Raw genomic sequence first — 21566 nt, forward strand, 5'->3', positions numbered from 1 at the left:
AAGCTCCTCCGGAAGGATCAATTAAGTAAACATTTAGGTCAGTTTCCCAGGCCTTGAATACGACAAATACCGCAACACGTAGCCTTCACACTACACAACGGTAGTGATATTGGATTTGAGATATTTTCACAACTTCTGTCTCCACTGAACAATACCACCGTTTATAAGTACGAGTTAGAATAAGGACAAGCATTAGCTTACGAGAGAATACTCAAGAAGCAGATCGTTAATCGTTAGGCTGTAAATGGCGGCGTTATACTCCCATGTACGGCTAAAACAGACACAAAATCACAGCTCCATGTGGGAAAAGGTAATTTATTACAACTATCCATCCCATTTCTGATAAGAAATGCAAAATGTTTGCCTTTGTGACACAATCTTCAGTAAAAAAAACATTTTATTTTTTCACCTTCCAATAGTTCTATTAAGGCAATAAAGTCAGGTAGTCGTCTAGTCAACGCTGGTCTGGAAAAAGACCCCAAAGCATTGGAGGGTTTTGGGTTGAAATATGGGGAATTACCATTCAACATGGTAAACATGGCATCTTTGGGGCTGTCGCTTTCCAAAAAGAAAAGCGATGAGTTTGTCAGACTTCAAGCAGCTTCTGCAGGTCCGAGGATGAAAATAGTCTCTGGGAGAGCACTGAGCCTCAAGCAAAGCGGGCCAGTGCTACCTCTGGGTTTTCAGAGAAGGACCTTGTAGTAGTCGTCCTTGTAGCTGTACAAGACCACCACAGCCACCCTGCAAGAGGACAACATCTGTCTGTTACAACATTAAAACAATGTGCAACAACATTAAAAACATCAGGACAATGGAATTCAGCCGGGAGGGTTTTCAAGATCTTGAGATTTCTCTAAATAAAGATGTCAGTCACAGGATTCAACACTGCTAAGAGTCCCATAACTCGTCATCATCACATATTGCAAAAACAAAATGACACCGTGTATTTCCATTATCATTTAGAATATTGGTACGTTAGGTATGCTCACAGCACCACTGTGCCTACATACAGCCTCAAGAGCTGCTAGCCTGGCTGAAGACTTGTTGAAACAGCATTGGAGATACAGGTCGGACATACAGGTCCTGCTCACGGTACTTTTGGCTGAGAGGAGAAAGCTCAGAGACTTAGAAGCCCTTGGGATTAGATTAGTTTACGGTCTTACAGCAGCCAGGTGAATGCACGAGCCCTTTAGCTTACTCATCTGGCCTCAGTTGCCTGCGCCTCACATTCGATGAAAACAACTAAACAAACACATAGAAAACACATGCTGAATATATCCATTGTTGCCTCATTTATCAGAAGACACTTTCTTTTTTTTTCCAGACAGGAAATTAAAACCAACTGCTCTGGAGAGGCGGAGGGGAAAGCCGAAAGAGAAGCTTTTGTTTTTTTTTTCTTTTTTGTTGTTGTTTGTTTCAATCTCATTCATAAATGAGAAAATCCGCTGAATCCCTCACAGGGTTGTTCTCTTAAGGGCACGCACGAGCATCACAACACTAGAAGCTCAAACACTGAGGATTTAGCCGAGGCTTTGAGAGAAAAAAACCCCAAAAACGTTCTGCTGGGAAGCTTGGGAATATTAACCGCTCCGTCCACAACCACAGCAAAGTTAACCGCCACCCCCTGTTCTGCTATCTCAAGAGTCAATCAACTTGGGTGTCAGGAGACAGACGTTAGAAGCCCAAACAAGGCAAAGCCTTCTCCAGATTTCACCTCAGGAAATGGGATCAGCGGAGGATTTGATGTTGTGCAAGGCAGTAGTTATCCGTATCAGCGCTCCCTTTGAAGCGCCGTCTGTCACCGTTACACCTGGGGTGTGTGGGCTTGGTCGGCGCTTTGGAGTGACAGCTGCCCGTAAAAGGAAGTCTGCCTTTTTAAGTGGTCTTTAATGTGTCCTACTGTTTACCTCAGGTTTCATTTGAATAAAAGTAACAAGTCAGTAGCGGATGGAAACCAGTGGAGGGTGAGCAGAGAGGTGAGGCGGAGGGGTCTCCGGCTCACCTTTCACTACGGCTCCCGCTGAGACGACGCGTCGACAACGGTTTGTTCGGAAAATGTCTAAACGGTGTCAAGTTGTTGCTTCTTCTTTTGAGGGGGGAAACATTTTTACACTAAAGACAAGGCCGTGCTCCTGAAAGCTTTGATAGTGTTTTACAAATGATCAGATTCTCGTCCCTTCTCTTAGGGAACAGCTGACAATGGGATCGATCAATTAAATTCTATGTTTTATAAAATATACATTAAATAATCTAATTTGAATGACTTTAGTTTTGACCAATTTGACGATTTATTATAAATAATTATTAAAAATAAATAATAACATATCAATAAATGTATATCTATGTATCTATTTTTGACATTTTATTTTTTTTAAAGTCAGGAAAGCAAAGTTTAAGTCTAGCCTGATGTTTCCTTAATCATAAAAAAAAATGATCCCAGTCAGATATCGGTATCGGACTGAAAAAGTCGGAACGGTGCATCCTTACGTTCTCTTATTTACATTTTTTCTGCATTCCTTAAAATAGTTTCTAATTACCAAATGTAATAAGTGTCGTTAACTTATTCAAATAATTCAAGTATGTTGGTCGGTCGGCCGTACCACCACTTTGGCCTTGTTGCAAATATCTCAACACCAACTGGATGGATTGCCGTGATTCCCAACCTCACCACTAGAACCACCAGCAGGGTAACATTCTGGGTGTTTAGTCATTTGTCTCAAGAACTATTGGTGAGATAAGATTGCAATGAAATTTGGTTCAGATATATATGATGCCCAGATGCCAGATGCCCTAATATTATCCCTATAATTCTCACTTATCTCTACATCTACTAGATGGATTAGCACAAAACTTTGTAGACATTCATGGTCCCCAGAGAATGAATCCTACCGACTTCAGTGTTCCCAGACTCTTTGCTTTTTTTTTAGACTATTAATGATAGCTAGCTAGGCCTGGCAGGAAACACAGCTAGATTTGACTTTGATGATGACGACACAAGTTATCAACACTACAGGAACACACAAACACGCCAAAACAACCAACTCACTTTTTCGTGATTTTTAAACGGTGGATCTCCTCGCAGATGGACTTCAGGTAGCGCTGCTTGGGGAGATGATTCAGCAAAGTCTTCACACTGTTGTTGAACTGCTCCTCGCTATCAAACTGGAAGGAGAGAAAGAAAAAAGAGCAGCGGTTAATGCAACGACATAAGAAAGAGTGAACGCTCGGTGACAAAAATGGTACATGCATCACAGAGAGCAGTGACATCAAACAAAGCAGATTTCAGAACAGTTTCACTCTGTTTAAAGTTGCCGACGCCTCACAGGGTGTCAGTCTCTTCATGTTCATGCCAACAGAAAAGTAGACGGCATTTTGGAGCAATAAACGGGGTTTTTCATCTGCAGCCTTGGAGTATATTTTTGCATGTCAAGTGTAGAGGTGCAGTGAAGGCACAAAACTTCAGTGGGTTTACAGATTCCTCGGCTCATTGTGCGACACGGGGGTAATTTGCCATAATTAAAACAGGCCTTTCCTGCAGGCCTGGCAATACGCACTGTGTACCGTCGTGTGTTTTATATACTAAATGTGTTTTCTCTGACACATGCTGACGGGGGCCAACTGTATAGGTGGCCTATTCATTGATGGTAGTGGCTTTTGCTTATATAACAGTGGCGTTCATCTTTCTTCGCATGTTTCTTAGCACAGTATAATTTGTCTTTTATCTACTCCTAGGAACCGGAGGTTTTATGAGTGCAGCCTTAGTCACACCTCTAAAGTATGCCTTTTGTTAACTGTAGTACGCGTCTGTCCCATAAGTGAGCCTTGTTAAAGACTCTTGAGCAGATCTCCCTGGCTGTAGAAAAGAGCTGGGGTGTTCCCTCACTCCTCATCAGCACTGTAAGGAAGGAGACGGGATTCCGTCTTCCTGTCTAGGATATTGACCTCTACTGGTCGTTCTTTCCACCCCCCCCCCCACCCCCCATTAAGGATGTGCCCTTTTATTAACTCTGCAATGGTCTCGATGAAGCCAGTAAGCAACCAACCTCCAGAGACAGGAAGTTCACCAGAGTTTCCTTCTGCAGGTCCACCTGTGGGATACAACACACGCAGGGTTACACAAAAACACAATGGAGCCGCATCTCATGTTGCAACAATTCCACAATCGTATTCATAATGGAGCTAAATATATCAACCGTTGCTCCCGCTGCCCAAACGCTTGTGTAATTCTTTCAAAACAAGATAATCCATTCCACTCTTTCAGAAAATGACTGATAATTCCACTTTCACAACGCGCTCACCAGGCCTGAAAGCACTCAAGAGTCCCATTTACGGGAAGAGTCTAATGGCCTCCTGGGTTTATCATTGGAAAATGAGTACTGCTCCAGTCTGACTGATGGACAAGCAGGCCGCTCACATGCAGCAACGAAGACTCGCAGGCCGATGCGACTGCTTACCCAAATCAAGGTGATTATGTTTCAATAACTTGTATTTACTGTTGCGTCGCTGACGCAATCCAGACCCCAACAGGGATGACAAATGTATTTGGAATATGCGGCGACATGGCGAATAAGACACTCCAGGATGATTTACTTTGAGAATATCTGGCCATAAATCTTCCAACGCAACCACAAATAAACTCAATATGGCAGCCATTTACATCGCCACAAAATGACACGGTGACTGCCTTCTGTTTAGTGTTCATTGTTCTGTAGCGCCTGGAAAGGATTCGCAGCACTCTTAACCTCCAGCAGGGGGTTTTAGCACCAGGCAAATAGCTGTAAAAGGGCTGTCCCCGTCATGTTTGCGGTTTTAGCTATCAAAAGCCCTTTTCCCCGCTCTGTGATTTCACACATGAATTCAAGAGGTACGGTGGGAGAGCTGAAAAGGGGTAGCTGGGATTGGGAGGGATAAACAAACAAATGACTCACTGCCAGAACTTCAATGTCATTGCTCTTGTTCTGCAAATTGGGACCGAGATTTTGTAATCTGGTTTGGATCTGAAAGAAAGAAAGAAAGAAAGAAAGAAAGAAAGAAAGAAAGAAAGAAAGAAAGAAAGAAAGAAAGAAAGAGAGAGAGAGAGAGAGAGAGAGAGAGAGAGAGAGAGAGAGAGAGAGAGAGAGAGAAGAGAGAGAGAGAGAGAGAGAGAGAGAGAGAGAGAGAGAGAGAGAGAGAGAGAGAGAGAGAGAAACAAAGTAAGGAAGAAGAAATGAAAAATGGTGGCAGACAATAATTGTTGTTTCCATGAATAAATGAACTGGCAGGATAGTAATCATCTTCAAAAGCACAAATGGCGATAAGCGGTAATTGCAGGTGTGCTTTTGAATCTAGTTCGCACACACACACACACACACACACACACACACACACACGTTGAAGAGCGAGTCTGCGCCACAGGCACACAGTTGTTTAACACTGCAAATGCAAGGGTTTTCATCAACTCACCATTGTGTTACCACATGTGGCGATAGATCGTGACTTAACGATCTTTTATTAAAATGAAAATCTTTAAGATTGTTACCTAAAGTTTGAGAACCACATTCTAATATCTGATCCCAATCACAAAATGGAATAAAAAATCTGAACAGGTGGCAGGGGAAGCAGAATGCCAGCGTGTGTGTGTGTGTGCGTGTGCATCACAAACCTGAGTGTCATAGCGTCGTCTAGCACTCGAGGAAACTTTTTCCGGGCTGATGATGTTCACATTAATGTTCATGGCGCTGCTGCTCCCATGCTGTTCTGAAGAGCCTGGAGGCAGAAAAGGGACCGTTTCCACATTTTATCCAATCAAAAGGCTTTTTTTTTTTACATTTACAATTTCCAACAGTTAAGCAATTTAATTGAACCAGTTTGTTGGCTACCTGTGTGCATGCCAGAAGTTGGTGTGAAATGTAACACTTCTACTTCTATTGCCCAAACCATACGTCACTCTAGGTAACAACTCCGTTAAATGCCAGAAGTGGAAATGCAACACGAGGATCCGTCATACTTTGCACATGCGGCATTGATCACAATATATTTAAACAGTCTTTAACGCTTTCATTGCAGCCCTTTGATGGAGTCAAAGCACAACGATAAACAAACAGAGGTGTGACTGTTTCATGTTGCAGAAAGACTAACAACACAAATAAACAGTTCCAGCTGTAAATAGAGGCTGACTGTAAAGAGTACGTGGTAATCATACCTGTGGTGTTGAGCATTTGACCTTTAGGGTTCTGAGACATGCTTTCAGAGTTTTCTCTGCAGGGGCACAAGGACAACATTACATAAGAACAAACCCCTTACATCATGCTGACATCTGAGCAGCACATTAAAACAAAATGTCTTTACCTGATGCTTCTTTCCTCTAACAATTTGGTCCGACATTTCTGAATGATGTGCTCCACCAAGTCCATCCCTGGAATCCGTTTCTCCACCTGTCTGTCCTTCTCAAATGATTTGACCTGAAGACAGAAGATGACTTTGCCATGTGCTGCTGGAGAAAACCATTCCACAATTCCCTCTTATCAAAACAGCTTGAAAAGCATCATAATCTGCAACGATACTCGCGGAAAAGCGGTTTTCTTAAAATGTGTAATAATACTGCACTATAGGGCTGGTTTACCTTCACATGGTTTCCCTCCTTGTCAGAGACCAGGACCATGCAGTTGATGCCGGCCAGCCTGCAGTGCTCCATCAACGTCTCCTGAGACTAAACACAAAATGACAAAAGGCTGAATTACTAACACACACACACACACACACACACAAAGTGTTGATTTAAGGGCGCAATTTAGCAGAACCGGGAGTGCATGAAAAAAAATCTTGATGCAGTGGTTTGAAGATAACCTTTCCCCATGTTTTACTGTTGGGGCTTGAAGATGTGGCCAGAGGGCCAGTGGAGTGGGATGAGTCCAGAGGGAGAGGTTTACTGAACCCGAGTCACAGCTGAATTACTGAAAACTTCCATTCCATTAATTACTAAAAGAATAACGAGTCAAGTTTGATGTTTAGGTTGGAAAAGCTCATTCTGGGGGGAACACTGGACTGATGTCTTCAAAAAAGTCAGTTTAACTGGAGTTCTGCTTGGAACCAGAGTGTGAGTGTGCACTGTGCTGGGAGTCACAAGCAAAGCCAATGTGTATTCAGGTAACGCATTCAACCATGACAGTATGTATGTATGTGTTTGTGTCAGCCCAATTAATTCCCACCAGCCCAAGAGTTTCATCTGGCTGCTCCGCTTGCCGAGCTAACGGTGGTGCAGAACAAACCCTTCTGTGTACTACAAGACAGTGTGTGTGTGTGCGTGCGTGTGTGCATGTGTCAATTCGCCTCGTCATCATGTAAGCACTAAAACTTCCTCTTTTCTTACAACTTTCTCATTGACAGATCAAATTAAGTCAAAAGGTAAGCCATTGCCCGGTGGGCAGCTCTGGGCCATAAGCTGACAGCATGTGGAAAAGGTTTGCCATATTTGGCTAATAAAAGCTAAAAGAGTGGAACCGTCTCCTGAGGTTGAATTAAAGCTGCAGATTCGGGGCCCGTTAAGAGGCCAGCATGTGAAAGGTGTTAACAAAAGTCTGGCGAGTGGGGGAGGAGGTCCGAACAAGGTGTTCTCACCCAACTCGCCACTGGTCAAGGCACTGCCTGCATACATAATCAAAAAACACACACAGACAGACACACACACACACACACACACACACACAGTTGACTATTTGGACATAATGACGCTTGTTTTTCAGCCAAACCCAACTTTTCCTAAATGCTTCTCAGGACTTCTAAGAGGAAATGAAGGTGGCCAATCACTTATGTCCTGAGCCAGTACAAAAGACAATGAAGACCATTAAAAGGAAAAACACTTGTCCATTGCAGAAGTGGAACATTAAAACAATAGGTAACAAAGAGTAAAGGAGGGGAAAAGTATTTATATGTGGGCAGAGCACTACGCCAGGGAGGGCGTTTAGAGCAACACACAAACACAAGGCTGAGATCAGATTGTCACATAAACATGAAGAATGTGACAGAGGCATGGCATCAGGAGTTTTGGACCATAAGATAAATAACTTCACTTTGAAGGAACTGATCTCAGTTTGACTGCTCCCCTAACAAGAGCTTATTATACAAGTTTATTGGAAGCTTGTCTAACCGATGACGGAGTCGATTATTGCAGCAGTGACTCCGTGTCGTATTGTGCTAATATGGCCGGGGAGCCCGCTGGGATGTTTACTATTTCTGATGCGGTCACGATAAGTCTGTTGCCGACAGATGAGGGGCATTTTAACCTCAAGAGCGGGGGCCAGGTGTTGCCCTCTGTAGGAGGGATGACGTTACTACAGGAGAAGAGGGAACTCACCCATTTTACACAAGGGTTACTTCCCATTCAGGGAGCTACAAAGACAGAAAGGTGGAAGAGGTTTGACATACAACAAACATGAGGGCTCAGTTGTACATTCGTTAGTGTGTGAACACAAACAAAAGCTTGAACCACATGTAACAGTACGTCCTCGATGCAGATTCCTTCCTTTCGCAGGTCCGGAAACAACAGTCAGGGAGTGACTTACTGTGAAGTGGAATCTGCTTCCTTTAGCTGAGAGGACTTCAGGCTCGGCCCTTAATGGCTCTTGCGTAACTAGGTTTGAAGTGACTGAATTTTTGCAGCACTAACGCGTACTCTTTTATATTTTCATTGATTCTTTCTCCACGACAAATGCAGCACCATTGTTTGGCAACAAAGAAAAAAAGATACATTTCTTAAAAATACATATAAAAGCATATGAGCACATTACAAGACTCTGTGGCATATTCGGCTCTCATGATGAACTTCATATATCTGAAAAGAATTTAATAAATGCAGGTTCAAGGTCATAGTTTGAAAAGTTGAATTGTGGACCAAGTCAAACACTTCACGTGCTTTTACCAACTGCCAGATCACAACTAAAGACATTTCATTGAACCAACTTAAAAAATACCATTTGGAGATTTTGACCACGATAACGTGTGCACAACGCACCAGCTGAGGGGAAAGAGTCAACTGCTAGCACGAACACACTGATGCAGTGCTTCAAAACGTTCAACACATTGAGCTCTGCCAATGATGTACGAGAAAAGAACAGCAATCAACACTTTGGAAAGACTTCAAGGACACACAAACATTTTTTTGGTGAAGAACTCAGAAAGTAAACATAACTTTGTTTGTTTACAATAGAACTCCACAGAGCACTGTTGAATCAAAATCGCCTTGATATGACGCACCACCCTGAAACCATTCAGACTATTTAAGCAGGTCTCTCAGGCCGGCCGCTCACCTGTGAGAGATCGTAGGCGATGTCTGCGGAGACGCCGGTGTGCCACAGCTGTTGGAGAACATTGATGGCCCTGGACATTGAAGAATGTCCTACTGGAACCACCAGCGCATCGCAGGAGCTCACCAATTGCTGATATAAAAGAAAAGTTTAAAAAAAAAACTGTAAACTCTGAATGATGCCTTGAACTGAAGTAAATACAACTCTCGTTAATCGAGACCGACACGCATCATTTCACATTCTGAAGATAGCAAATATAGAAAATGATGCACCTGCAAAAATAACTCCATGGCGTCAAGAGCCACTGTGATCATAGTCATTAACGTGTTTCTAAAAGTGGCTGTGTGGCAGCCAACTGCTGTAATAGGGCATCATTAAATATGTAGCTGTCTGCTGCTCCTTCATCACAATAATTAGAAATGCCAGATCCCAGTGTGTGTGTGTGTGTGTGTGTGTGTGTGTGTGTGTGTGTGTGTGTGTGTCTCTCACTGGCTCCTCCATGTTGGCTATAGCAGCACAGACTTTGTCCAGGGCCACACTGGCCCCGACTGCAGAGGGCACTGGCACTGTGGAAGCTGGCCCTCGAAACTCCAGGATCTAGCAACACAGAGAACAAAGCCTAGAAATGTATCACGTAGACTGCACGACCAACACTGCATCATGTGGAATTAATGGAATAGAGACAGAAGAGCTGTGCGATGGAAGATTATTTTATAATAGGTGCAGATTTTTGTCACGACTTGACAGAAAACCTACCAAGTTGTCATAGCGTCCTCCAGCAGCCACTATATCCGGCACAATTCGCTTGCGTTTCCTGATGAAAGCCACAAACTGGAAGATGACCCCAGAGTGATGCTGCACTTTGTACACTAAGCCTAAGTTGACCACCACCTATAGAGCAAAAACATGTGTAAAGGGGAGAACACAAACAGAGCGGCTCTTCTTTTAACATCCATTTACCCAGAATCCAAATCACCTGCAGTTTAACTCCAAGTCTGCGCAGCAGCAATGTGAGCTCCTCCAGATCCTTGAGGCCCTGCTTGGCCAGCTGGGTGACGGCGGTCTTCTGTTTGGTGAGTGATGTCAGCAGTGGCGCCAGCTCTTGCAGATTCCCCTTCTGTTCTATGTACTTGTACAGCGTCTGCAACTGGCCGCAACAGAGGAGAGCGGTTTACGAGCGAGCACAAGTTTGCTGCAGCGGGGCTGATTATTTTTACAGGAGGTTCCTGCACCCGGTGGACTTACGCTGCTGGTTGACAGTGAAAAGTTGCAGAACTTTGCCTCCACCTCACGTTTCGTCAGCTTTTCGCTCTGGAGAAAATACAGAAAAGGAATGTTACCGCTGCTATATTTAGTAAGAAACACCATTATACATGTTCATACCAGCATATCGGCAACAGTCACGCAATGTGAGTAACATCTGTGATGCACGTGTGAACTGCACTGACCATGGCGTCACACAGTATCGTGGAGGCCTGGCTCAGTTTGTCCTCGGGGACTCCGCTGTGGAGCAGGATGGCCTTGAACAAGCTGGTGTGGTTCAGGTAAATGTTATAGTTCCTTTTCTGCGGTCACAAAAGCACACACAAACACACCTTTAACCCTCTCCGCTGCAATTACAGTCAAAACCGAGAGCACTACTGTACAATGGGCACCTCGGTGTGTAATGACGGTTGTGTCCGGCTGCCCTCTCATTCTATCTGACTCACGTATTCTTAAAAGCTTTCACGCAAAGAGCAGGGTGAAGGAGAGGATCAGAAACAGGATCTATGAGGGATGAACCAGAGGCCAGACTCTGGGTTGACTGGGTTCATGCAAGGAGAGCTGCGACTGGAAGCCGAAGCAACACTGGGATGTGTGGACAGGAAATGGATTGTACTGAGTGGGAGGGAAGGAAGTGGACAAAGCTGTGCATAACAGATTTACTGTGCAACTAATAAATATGGTGTAAATCTGTCAGGCGTACACATACTTTGGTATGTTAGGAATGTAAGTGGGAAGTGAAAAGGGAAAAAACAAAAAACGGGACAGGTTGCGACGATGGCGTCCGTAGGAAAATAAAAGAACAATGATGCATCCGATCCATCAACTAACTGCTCTGAATGTGAATCAAGACGAGGCAGCGCAGCACAAACAGTCGTTTAAATACAGGTCGTTCATATTAACCTGGAGCACGGGGAATTCCTGGACTATTTCAGAGATGGTGTAAATGGTCTCGGCGTCAGGGAACAGGCTGTTAGTGGCGGGTGTGATGATGTCAAAAGCACACTCCAGGAGCTCCCTCGGGTGCGCACGATCCAGCTTCCTGGGGCGGAACACGCGCTCGATGCTGTACCTTGAGATTAAAAGAAACACAGAGGCAGCCATGTTTATTCTCAACATGAATGTCTGTTTCTATGTAAGAACTGTTTAACTTGATGGTGAATTCACTGATTAACAAAAATACAATGAAGGGTTATATATATATATATATTTTAGATAGATAATATTGTTAGACACTGTGCAGTTTATCACCCATATCACAAATACATCATCTAAGCGTAACTACTAAAAGGTAAACAAACCTTTAAGTAAAAAAAACAAACAGGAGTTTTATATTTATGCACAGCTACTAACAGTTTCCTAACATAAGAAACGGTAGCAATAAGTTAGTGACATATAAATGCTTATTTGCAAAAAACTTTGCAAGACCATTTCAAAAAGAGATTTTAGCTCATAAATTATAATCATTGTAACGAAGGACTATCGACATACAAATGTGTTAGATCATTAACTTTACCTCTTCAGATGCGTGATATTATTGCGAGCGACGAATCTTGAAAACGCCATCTAAAGTACAAAGAGAGTTGAAACATTGGGTGCACACACACACATAACGACAGTGAAGTCGGTGCATACCGGGCTGTAATCAATCACCGTGTGGAAACAACCATTTAGTCCTCAGGGTTTCCTGAAGTAGCAGGATCTCAAGGCGGCTGCTGATTGCAGCCTCACACTCTGTGTGTGTTTGCATGTGTTGATGCAAATTGGTGTATAATTGGTGTTCGCGTGCAAATGCAGACACGCGCGCCTGTGCGTGTGTGTTGTGTGTGTATGTTGGACTCACGCGAAGGTCATAGGGCAGCGTAACCAGCATTCCGCTGTGGTCCATGAAGCAGGCCAGCTCGCTGCCATCGTACAACTTCCTGTTTCTAGGGAGGAGCAGCGGTGTCTGGAGACGCACCGCACCTGAAAACAAACACCGCGTATTACTGCAACATCTGCATGAGATAGCATAACCTTCACCCTGAAGGAGATGATGCATGAGAGCAGATACAAACCGAGCATAAACAAATAAGCTCAGCTGGACATCGTCAGCAGTGTGCGCAAAAAAAACAACACCAGCACCTGCACAGAATCTGCGCTGCCCAACAGTGCACTTATTGTTTAGCTGCCACACACTGGAGCAGATGTTGGGGTCCCCGTAAAAAACGGGCTTGCAGTGGGTCAGGAGTCCACGGGGTTCGCAGTGGAGAGTCAACAAAGACTCACACGCACCCTCACCAAACAAGCGTAGTGTACTCACCATGCTTCTTGAAGATCCTGGTGATTGTTTCATACACATGCTGCTGCAATTTGGCACCGTTGAAGCTGAAGCTGCCCTGAAGGGAGACCAAACAAACAGCCTCTGTTAGGGATCAGGAGACATCGATTAAGCACTACCAGACCTTCTGCTGGTCGGTTATACAGACCAGATGAGTGAAGGAGCACTGAGGTGTCGGTGCAGCCATTCAAATGTCCGCAGTGACATCTTCAGGTAGAGAGGGGAACAACTTGCAGAGTACTTGAACTGCCTTTTAACCAAATGTCAGACACACGACCTTCTCTCTGGTCTAAGTTTTTACTTCCTTATAAACCACACATGCTTTATCTAACCAAGCGCAAACACTCGTACAAGTCTTATGTTGAGTCCAGCACAGAACTGGTACAATATGGTGTCATGTAAGACAAATAAAACACAGCTAAAGCAGAAGCCATACCTTGTGTAGGTCTATGTCGTAGGTGTAATCCATGACCGGAGAGGTGTTCTGGGCGAACAGCTGGCCAACCATGTTGCGGTAGGCCTTGCCGTTGATATTGGCCATGGTGTGCTGCAGCACCTCGTGCAGCTCCGACTCCTCCATCTGTGGTGGGGGCAGCAGTTCACTCTTCAGCAGCTCCTGGGCGGTGGGCCGTAGGGCCGGGTCGTGGTTCAACAGCCACTCCATCACTTTCCTCTGATAGATGCAAAGAAGAGACAAAAAGAGAGCCATTCTAAAGTCAGACTGAGAACACAAGAGGAAAAGGATTCCTGTCAAAAGGTTGCGCTGCAGCGTCCTCACCTGTGTTCCTTGCTCATACGCAGTAAAGTCCTCGGGGATGATCATGGGCTCCTGCAGCGTGAAAAGAGAGGAGGTAAGCAAAAAGGACACGGGCATCCTAAATTCCCTGCATGGATTGCTGCAAGTCCTGAATATGGACGCACCACACGTAGCTGGCTCAGCACAGAGATGCGCTCGGCACCCGTGGTCATAGGCCGGTAGGACATCTCAAACAGGATGATGCCAAGGCTAAACAGGTCAACTTTCTGAGGACAGAGAGATTGGATGATTACCAGACACTGAAAAACAAGGACAAACACGAGTCACATGGAGGCAAATGCAGTTAAAGTCCCAGGGAAGCGGAAGGGAGAGTGTTTTTAGTTTCTGTACTGCGAGTATTCCCAGTGAAACGGAATATTTGAGTGGTATACAGTTACAAGAGGGAAAAGATTCCTGGATTTTGATATACATTTTTTTTGTGCATATATTGTAAAATAGTTGCGTCATGGCAGGAGATGTGATCTTAAAAAAAAACTGTCATTTCATCTCAACTTTAAATTAAATGAGTATTTGAATAAAAATCTGAATCTTACTTGGTTGTAGGTGGCTTTGGTGTGTCCCTGAACCTCCGGACTGACATAGAGCGCAGTACCAACCATGCCAGTCATGTTACCTGTGGAATGGTGATGCAAAAGTAGCACAACGTGTCAGGAAAGAACGAGCATATCAGACAAAAACAGAATCACACCGTGTGAATGTTTTTATCAAACTCTGCACCTGTTGGGTCGGGTTTGGGCATCACTGCTGAGCCGGTCTCCTCCACTTCAAATTTACCTGCAGCCTGACAACATTTTCACCACTGGAGTTACACATCTCATCCAGATGCACAAGCAAAGATTTGGTTAACTATTAAGCTAAGCACTGAGACCATATTTCACACAAAACACTTCCCATTAACTCCACACCACAAGCAGTGAGAGCAGCCGGTCAGCAGGGTCAAGCTGTTCAGTGAGCACAGCGTTAGGGTAAAGCGTACCACATTAGCAGGATGGTCTGTAGCCAGGCCAAAGTCCCCAATCTTCACGTGGTCCTGCGAGTCAAGGAAGATGTTGACAGGCTTCAAGTCCCTGTGAATCATGCCCTAGAGGAGAGGAGGATGGAGGAAGAGATCTGCTCGGTCACGGGTAACTGAAAACATGGCTTCCCTTTTGTTCATGTTTTTTGCTATAACCATCCATAAAAACAACAGCTATCTAAGAATGAACAAACACATGGCTTGGACTTCTAAGTGTAATCGTTGATGTTATGGGACACATAAACACACACATATCAAACACCTGCTCGTGGATGTAAGCGAGGCCATCCAGTATCTCCCTGAAGAGTCTCCATAAGCGAGTCTGGTCCTGGTGCAGGCCCTGATCTATTGTGTCCCTTAAAGTGCTCTTTTCACAGTATTCCATCTGTCGGGAACAGAAAACATACATTAGATGTGAGACAGAGACCTCTAGTGGACAAATAAAGAAAAAAGAAACGGAGCATGGAGGTGAAGCCTACTTGTATGTACAAGTAATGTGCTATAAGAAGGGGATGATCCGAGTCTGTGCTCTCCGTGGTGTCGATCACGGGTATTTTGCTTGGCTCCACCTGCGAGAAGAAACTCCATCTGTTAGTCGCACCGTGCCCGACGCCGACATACACACACACACCTGAATGAATAACTAAGTGTTAATAATCAAACCTGTGACATCTCGTCTGTGCTTCCGTCGCCGTTGTCAAAGATGATGTCACTACTCGAGTCACAATCCGACGGCCTAAAAGAGAAGACAATAGTGATGCATCAAGAGGTGAAGTCTTGCTGGATTTACTGCCACCAAAAAAACAAAACAAAAAAAAAAGACTTACAAAAAAGAGGCACCAAACACATCTTCTTCGTCGTCATCATCCTCTTCATCACTCGACTGGTGCCTGCTACATTTGGCGCTGGATGACCTCTCGATGGTGGTGGACCACTCCACCGAGCTGGACAGGGCCGGAGGAGGCGCGGCGTCCTCCGCGTCGTCGGTGAGGCCCAGCTCGTTGATGCGCTGCGGAGGCTCTTTGCACTGGGGCGGCTTGTCGGCGGCGCTCCAAGGCTCGGAGCTTTCGGAGTTGCTCAGCAACCCCAAAGAGGGCTTCTCGTGCCGCTCGATCCACGCGTTGTAGTAGCGGACGATGTTCTCGTGGTTGAGGCGCGAGAGCAGCGTCACCTCGCCTTTGATCCGTCTGAACTGTTTACTGGTCGGGTTGACCAGGATGCGCTTCACAGCGTAGTAGCAGCCGTCCAGGTTATTCTGAACCTGGAGATGCAGGAGAGGGGAAGTGGGAGAAACAAAGTCTAAGGATCCTCTCCCGTTAAAGCTAGTGTGGCAAAATAAAAAAGAGCCTACCTTAATTACAGCGCCAAAGGCTCCCTTTCCAAGAAGCTGGAGTTCTTCAAACTCATTGAAGTAGCGAGAAAACTGCCTCTCCATCCCGGAGCTGAACGGAGCGTTGAGGAGGTGGCTCCGTGGGATGACGGATGATGGAAAGTCCACGGCAGGATCTGAGATGACAAAAAAAAATAAAAAAATAAATGTGATTCTCTTGTTAGAGTTCATCTTACTCATTTATCAATTTCTTCAGTTTTTGTTTTTTTTCCAATGATGATGTAAGTATATCATCACAAACTTGGGGGTGGGATCCGCTCCCTCTTCTTTACACTGTATACACTTACTGTACAGAATAACAGAGACACCTGTACAAAGTAATGTAATACAATACAATTACCCTGCGATAAACACTATTGCTGAAGTTAATTCAAGTAGTCCTCAGAAAATTTGTCCGCAACAATTTTAATATGATTCCACCTTCTAAAACGTTGCTGCTTGGTAAATTGAACTTTCCATTGTTACTTGAAGTCACCTTGCTTATTGCGATGCACATTTTTCACTAAGTTCTAACATTTGATAGACTAAATGATTATACGGTTCAGTTTTTCTGGACAAGTCTAGAATTTAGTTGTTTGTTGACTACAGGATCTTTAGGATAGTTTAATCGCAATTTGTGCTTTTATTTTACTGTATCTTCAAAAGGTGTTTCTAATATTTTGTCCGCCTCATTTACACATTGTCTCACCTTCTGAGCTGGCATCCCGGTGCTGTGGCAGGGTTTTCGGCGACGGAGGCTTGAGGAAGGAGTGGTCTAAAAGCTGCTGGGCCGTCCAGCGTTCAGCATCGTTCAGGCACACACACCTATGACAAAGACACGCACAGCATAGAACGGTTCAACTGTAGAACAGGAACACTCTAGTCTACGGTGCGAATCCACATTGTGCGGGTGCTCTGCTACAAAGCAGACGCATTGCAAATCAGGAAAATGTCTGTATGATCTAAATGAAATCTGTGTAGAAAAGAACTTCATATGAAAAGCATTTTAAAACAGCCAGCAAAGCAAGAAGACAGATTCCATTTGGACTAATGGTCGAACACAATGAATCCCTGGTGTTCTCCTTTAAGAAGCTGGTGATGTATCCATCCATACATACTTGTGGAGGAAATCCTGGAAGTCAGCAGGCAGGCTGGCTGGCACCGTCACTGGGTACTCCTGCATCTCTTTCCCCTGACTCAGAGCCAGCAGCATCAGGCCCAAGTTCCACACGTCACCTTTCTTGCCCGTCTTCGTCGGCATCGCCGTGTCCTCTGAGAAACGCACGTGGGCTTGCTCAAAAATGTCTTCTTTGCACATGTCGGCGAATCTCTTGGATAAGCTGTAATCCGTCAGGCGAACGTTGCCCTCGGAGTCCACCAGCACGCTGGAGGCCCCCAGCTGTTTGTGCACCACGGAGTTGGAGTGAAGGTAGTCGAGAGCGGCCAGCAGCTGGGCCGTGTAGTGGCACAGTTTATCCATGGGGACCGGGGTGTGGGCGGTGAGGCTTTGGGTCAAGCTGATGCCGGCCACATGCTCCACCAGCAGGTTAACCACGAGGCAGTCCTCCTTCTCAGTGGAGCTCATCGCCATGTAGCGCACCAAGTTCGGGTGAGCCAGCCGCAGGAGGGAGTTGAACTCATTTTCTGCGCCGTGGATCTACACAGGAAGTATAGCATTCCAGAAGAAGTTATCCTCCGTCAAATACATTATGTAACCACTCATTTCTTAATGATAATACCTGGTTCCTTCTCTACTTGCCTGCTTTTTGCAGTTCTCAATCCTCCCTTTCTCCTGGCTGGTGAAGAACTTGCCCATATTCTTGTTCCAGCATAGGGACCACTCGTAGATCACAGCAAAGTCTCCCGAGTTTGCCTCAAATCCGTAATAAACGCTACGGCGGAGCCTCTCGCTTTCACCTATCAGTGTCAAGAACACAGGCGTAAATGTACAAACAGGCTACCAGGGTGAACTAAGCAGACGTTTGCACCAGACCGGCTGCAGCTTCTCACCTAAGCTTTTCCCTCTGTGGACAACAAGCTCTCCATAAGTGCTGCTGTAGAAGTGAAGGAGCTCTTGTGACCGAGGGTTGTCTTCATTAACCGTGTCACGCCTGGGAATACGGACACAACTTTAAGAATCATTTCAATGTTTCTTCAACACGAGGAGAAGCAGTTTGGTTTTCACTGTGTACCTGTGGCGTGTATTCGAGACAGTCCGTCGGCGGCTAGCCGCAGCTTTTTTGGCCTCGATCAGTTCAGGAAGAGCTCCACTGGAGCTGGGTGGGCTCTTCCCTAGAGGGGAGGCGCTCTCAAGTCGCTCCTGTGAATATAAACATCCCACAAAAGGTCAATCACAATATGATATAATATATAATATGAGTTGATTCATGTTTTACTGCTTTTCTGTGGAGATCAGTGGGAACCTGTTTGGCGATTTCCTTTCTTCTTTTTTCCTCCCGTTTCTCCTCCTCTCTTCTTTGGATTTCAGCCATGATCTCTTTTCCCTACAAAAACAAAAAATACCTCGGTCAACTTCCTGTTTTGCTGGAACTGGATAAGCGCTGGATAAGCGGAGGAAAATGGATGGATGGACATAAATACATACTATATCATTTCCCAAATTCAAAGCAATAGCAGAAGTATCATATTCACTATTTTTACATGCAATTAGATCTGTTACATTGCAAGTGTAGAATTTCTGGTGACTTGGCCACACACACACACACACACACACACACACACACACACACACACACACACACACACACACACACACACACACACACACACACACACACACACACACACACACACGATTTATTAATTAGACGATGAGTTCTCTGCTTCTTATCATAGGATAAGTGTTAATGATTTAGTTTTAATTCCACAGAGAAGATTAGATTAACGTTTTTTGTCCCACAGAAGGAAATCCAAGATTCTTTGTGAGTGGGCCGGACGAATCAATTAGAAATAACATGAGCACCAAACCCCTAGATAACAGTAATCCACCATGAAAGGCTTTTTGTCCCTCTTACTCACCATCTCCTCCTCCTGCTTGCGCTGCTGGTCCATCTTCTGCTGCTCCTCCTGGGCTCGTTTCTCCTCCTGTCTCCGCAGGTTCTTCAGCATCTCCTCGTGGAAGGAGCTGGACGGGGGCTTGTTGTGCTCGCTCAGGAAGCCCAGGATGTAGTCCGCTAGCTCGTAAATCATCACCTAGGTGGACAGGTAGGTAGGTCAAAAGTAGCCCGTGTGTTTATACACATGTCTGCCTGTCTGTCTGTCAGCCTCACCTCCCCACATCTCTCAGTCGCCAGCTTAGCGAGTTCACTCTGAAGGTTCTGGAGGTTTTCATTCGACAGACCTTTGGCATTATTGAGCTCCAGCTCTGGAGGCCTGTTGGTGCCGCAAGACATAAATCACCAAGAGTGAATGATCACTGCTAAACACTGCGATGACATTGGATCTTTGTTCAGATTAGGCCTGGGTTACCATCAGGCACATGGGGCTGCTCTCCTGGAATGTTAAAAGCCACAGTTTGGCCTGTGGGGAAATAAGCAGCATATTTCTCATTTCTTACCAATCATGTGGGCTCACGCGGGTAAACTTGTTTTAGGTAGTTATTAGTCATTAAAGAACATTATTGTCCAGGAGCCCTGAAACCTGCTAATCCAGCCAACATATTGACCCGAGCTGTAGTACAAGACAACTGAATAAAATAGTCTAAACTTTTGATTTATATCTGGAACTATCTGCTCAAAAGTAAATTAAACAAGATTATGAATCATTCACTGCCAGTACCAGAACAATTATTTAGGTTTAATACCCAGCACTCGTACGCACAGAATTTCGTAAGCCATTAGTGGCTTTTTCTTTTTTCTTGAGTTTTTCATGGGCTTGCTGCTCATTGCATGATGTTGGATTTAGAGACTAGAGCACTTATCACAAGACAACTCTGCTTCACATGCCAAAGATGAAATTAGGTTTTACGGTTGGGTGGTTCTCTATTTCTTGCGTTAAAACTTACAAGTGTGAAACTCTTGAAACTATAAATAAACTTGACAATGCTGCTAACATCAGCTGTGCCACATTAACACTTAAAAGCCAAGTACAATAAGATTACTACCTGCATTGTGTAGAGGCCGTGTAATATTGTGAATATATGTGGAGGGGAAATAAGGGAGAAAAAAAATATGTATACAAAAACAATTAAGAATTGTTGAAAAAACTAAGAAACGAGAAAAAGTATTTTCTTCGAATACAATGTAACTTAAAACCCAGCAGTGTCACAAAGTCATAATAATCCCACATGTTTTCTGAGGAATTTCATCTTATGAATAAAGCATTTACCAAGAACAATGTTGAGTATAAGTTTTAAGTGTAATAATGGAAGTTGTTTACAGGGCATTAGAACAAGATATTGGCATCCTCTGTTTTTAATAAAATCTTTGCAGGGCGTCTTAGTATGTGCACAGCTAATGAATTCGAGCACTTCAGTTTCACATGTTATTGTGATATGAGGACGAGGCTGGAGATGCATTGCAGGAGTAGCTTGGTGAAAGTGAGGTCCCTCACTACGTGTACCCTGCAGTGCAGTGGCAGTAATGGCCGTAGTCAATACATGGTAAAGGTCAAGGGTCAGTACTCACGCGTCTGGGTACGTGGGTGGGCATTTGACCTGCAAGTCCACAGTCACGTAGCATTCCTGTCCACTGCTCAGCCCGTTGGGCCGCAGACAGAGGTGCACCTCTGGGGGCCTTTTAACCTGAAAATACAGCCAACAAAACGTCAACGGTGGGGGTGACCACCTTCGGGTGACTACAAGTAACATTCTTAGTGGTCATGTGTCAAATTCACCCCCTCAACAGCTCACTGAACGCCATGCATTCCGCTACCACCTCTAGCTGGCGTTACCTTCCACGGGTCGTTGTTCCGCAGATCCTGGAAATCATCTCCAAAGATAGACGCGAGAGCCTCGAGCTCGTGCTCCTGCTGGACCGCGTAGTCGTCTGTCCCTGCTGTCGGAGTGCGCTGACTGCTCATTCTTCTGCCTTCAACTACATGGCGGTCCTCCCGTCCTGTCACGCTCACAGCTGTCAGAGAGAAGGCGGAAGCACAGCACGTTTCCGCCGCCGCTCCTCTCCTCTCTCACTTTGTTAACGCAGAACGTTAGCAGAAAGTCACCTCGCCGTCTTCACACGACTCAGCAGTGTCTAACTTTCCACACAACAGACGACAAGGGAACCACAACAGCGCTGCTAGCTGGCGCGTGGCTGTTGCAAACTGCGTCGCAGGTGAAACGTCATTACGTTACGTTCTTAGAAATGGCCTCTAGAGGGTAGCATTATCCTCTCAACTGGAAGCCTTTTTTTGTACCAATACAGATACACGTGAAGTAAGGGAATAAGAGGGTAACAATGTATACGATAAGTGTAGTTTAAATAACAGGTTCATGTCCCGGTATTATATGTACAGTATGACCCATTGTGCATCAAGCTGGTGTT

At 44.9% G+C, this 21566-nt stretch overlaps 1 protein-coding gene across 1 annotated transcript; it reads right to left on the bottom strand.

The window, feature by feature from the left end:
- Positions 1–299: 299 nt before the first annotated feature.
- On the bottom strand, positions 300–21331 carry eif2ak4 (eukaryotic translation initiation factor 2 alpha kinase 4). The gene is made up of 39 exons (XM_079175086.1): positions 20977–21331; positions 20712–20827; positions 19356–19458; positions 19105–19278; positions 18489–18569; positions 18258–18385; positions 18076–18176; positions 17825–17982; positions 17184–17722; positions 16775–16890; positions 16048–16202; positions 15524–15957; positions 15360–15432; positions 15176–15265; positions 14959–15081; positions 14658–14762; positions 14399–14462; positions 14215–14294; positions 13786–13887; positions 13643–13693; positions 13301–13537; positions 12847–12922; positions 12388–12509; positions 12061–12110; positions 11448–11616; positions 10730–10846; positions 10527–10592; positions 10258–10428; positions 10038–10172; positions 9771–9878; positions 9285–9413; positions 6602–6688; positions 6328–6440; positions 6182–6237; positions 5642–5745; positions 4929–4997; positions 4044–4088; positions 3047–3162; positions 300–741 (listed from the first exon to the last, which is right to left on the bottom strand). Exons 1-39 carry the CDS (start codon positions 21103–21105, stop codon positions 684–686), a joined length of 4950 nt encoding a protein of 1649 aa, XP_079031212.1. The 5' UTR covers positions 21106–21331; the 3' UTR covers positions 300–683.
- Between the last annotated feature and the right edge of the window lie 235 nt (positions 21332–21566).

This window comes from Pholis gunnellus (assembly GCF_910591455.1).
Source record: "Pholis gunnellus genome assembly, chromosome: 15".
Lineage (NCBI taxonomy): Eukaryota > Metazoa > Chordata > Actinopteri > Perciformes > Pholidae > Pholis > Pholis gunnellus.

Bases quoted from the DNA above. Each gene is read 5' to 3' on its own strand.
- eif2ak4 (XM_079175086.1), bottom strand. From the start codon at position 21,105: ATGAGCAGTCAGCGCACTCCGACAGCAGGGACAGACGACTACGCGGTC. The intron at 15,958-16,047 runs GTAGGCTCTTTT...CTGCATCTCCAG, and splicing joins CCTTTGGCGCTGTAATTAAG to GTTCAGAATAACCTGGACGG. The intron at 10,593-10,729 runs GTCAGTGCAGTT...TATTTTCTCCAG, and splicing joins CGATACTGTGTGACGCCATG to AGCGAAAAGCTGACGAAACG.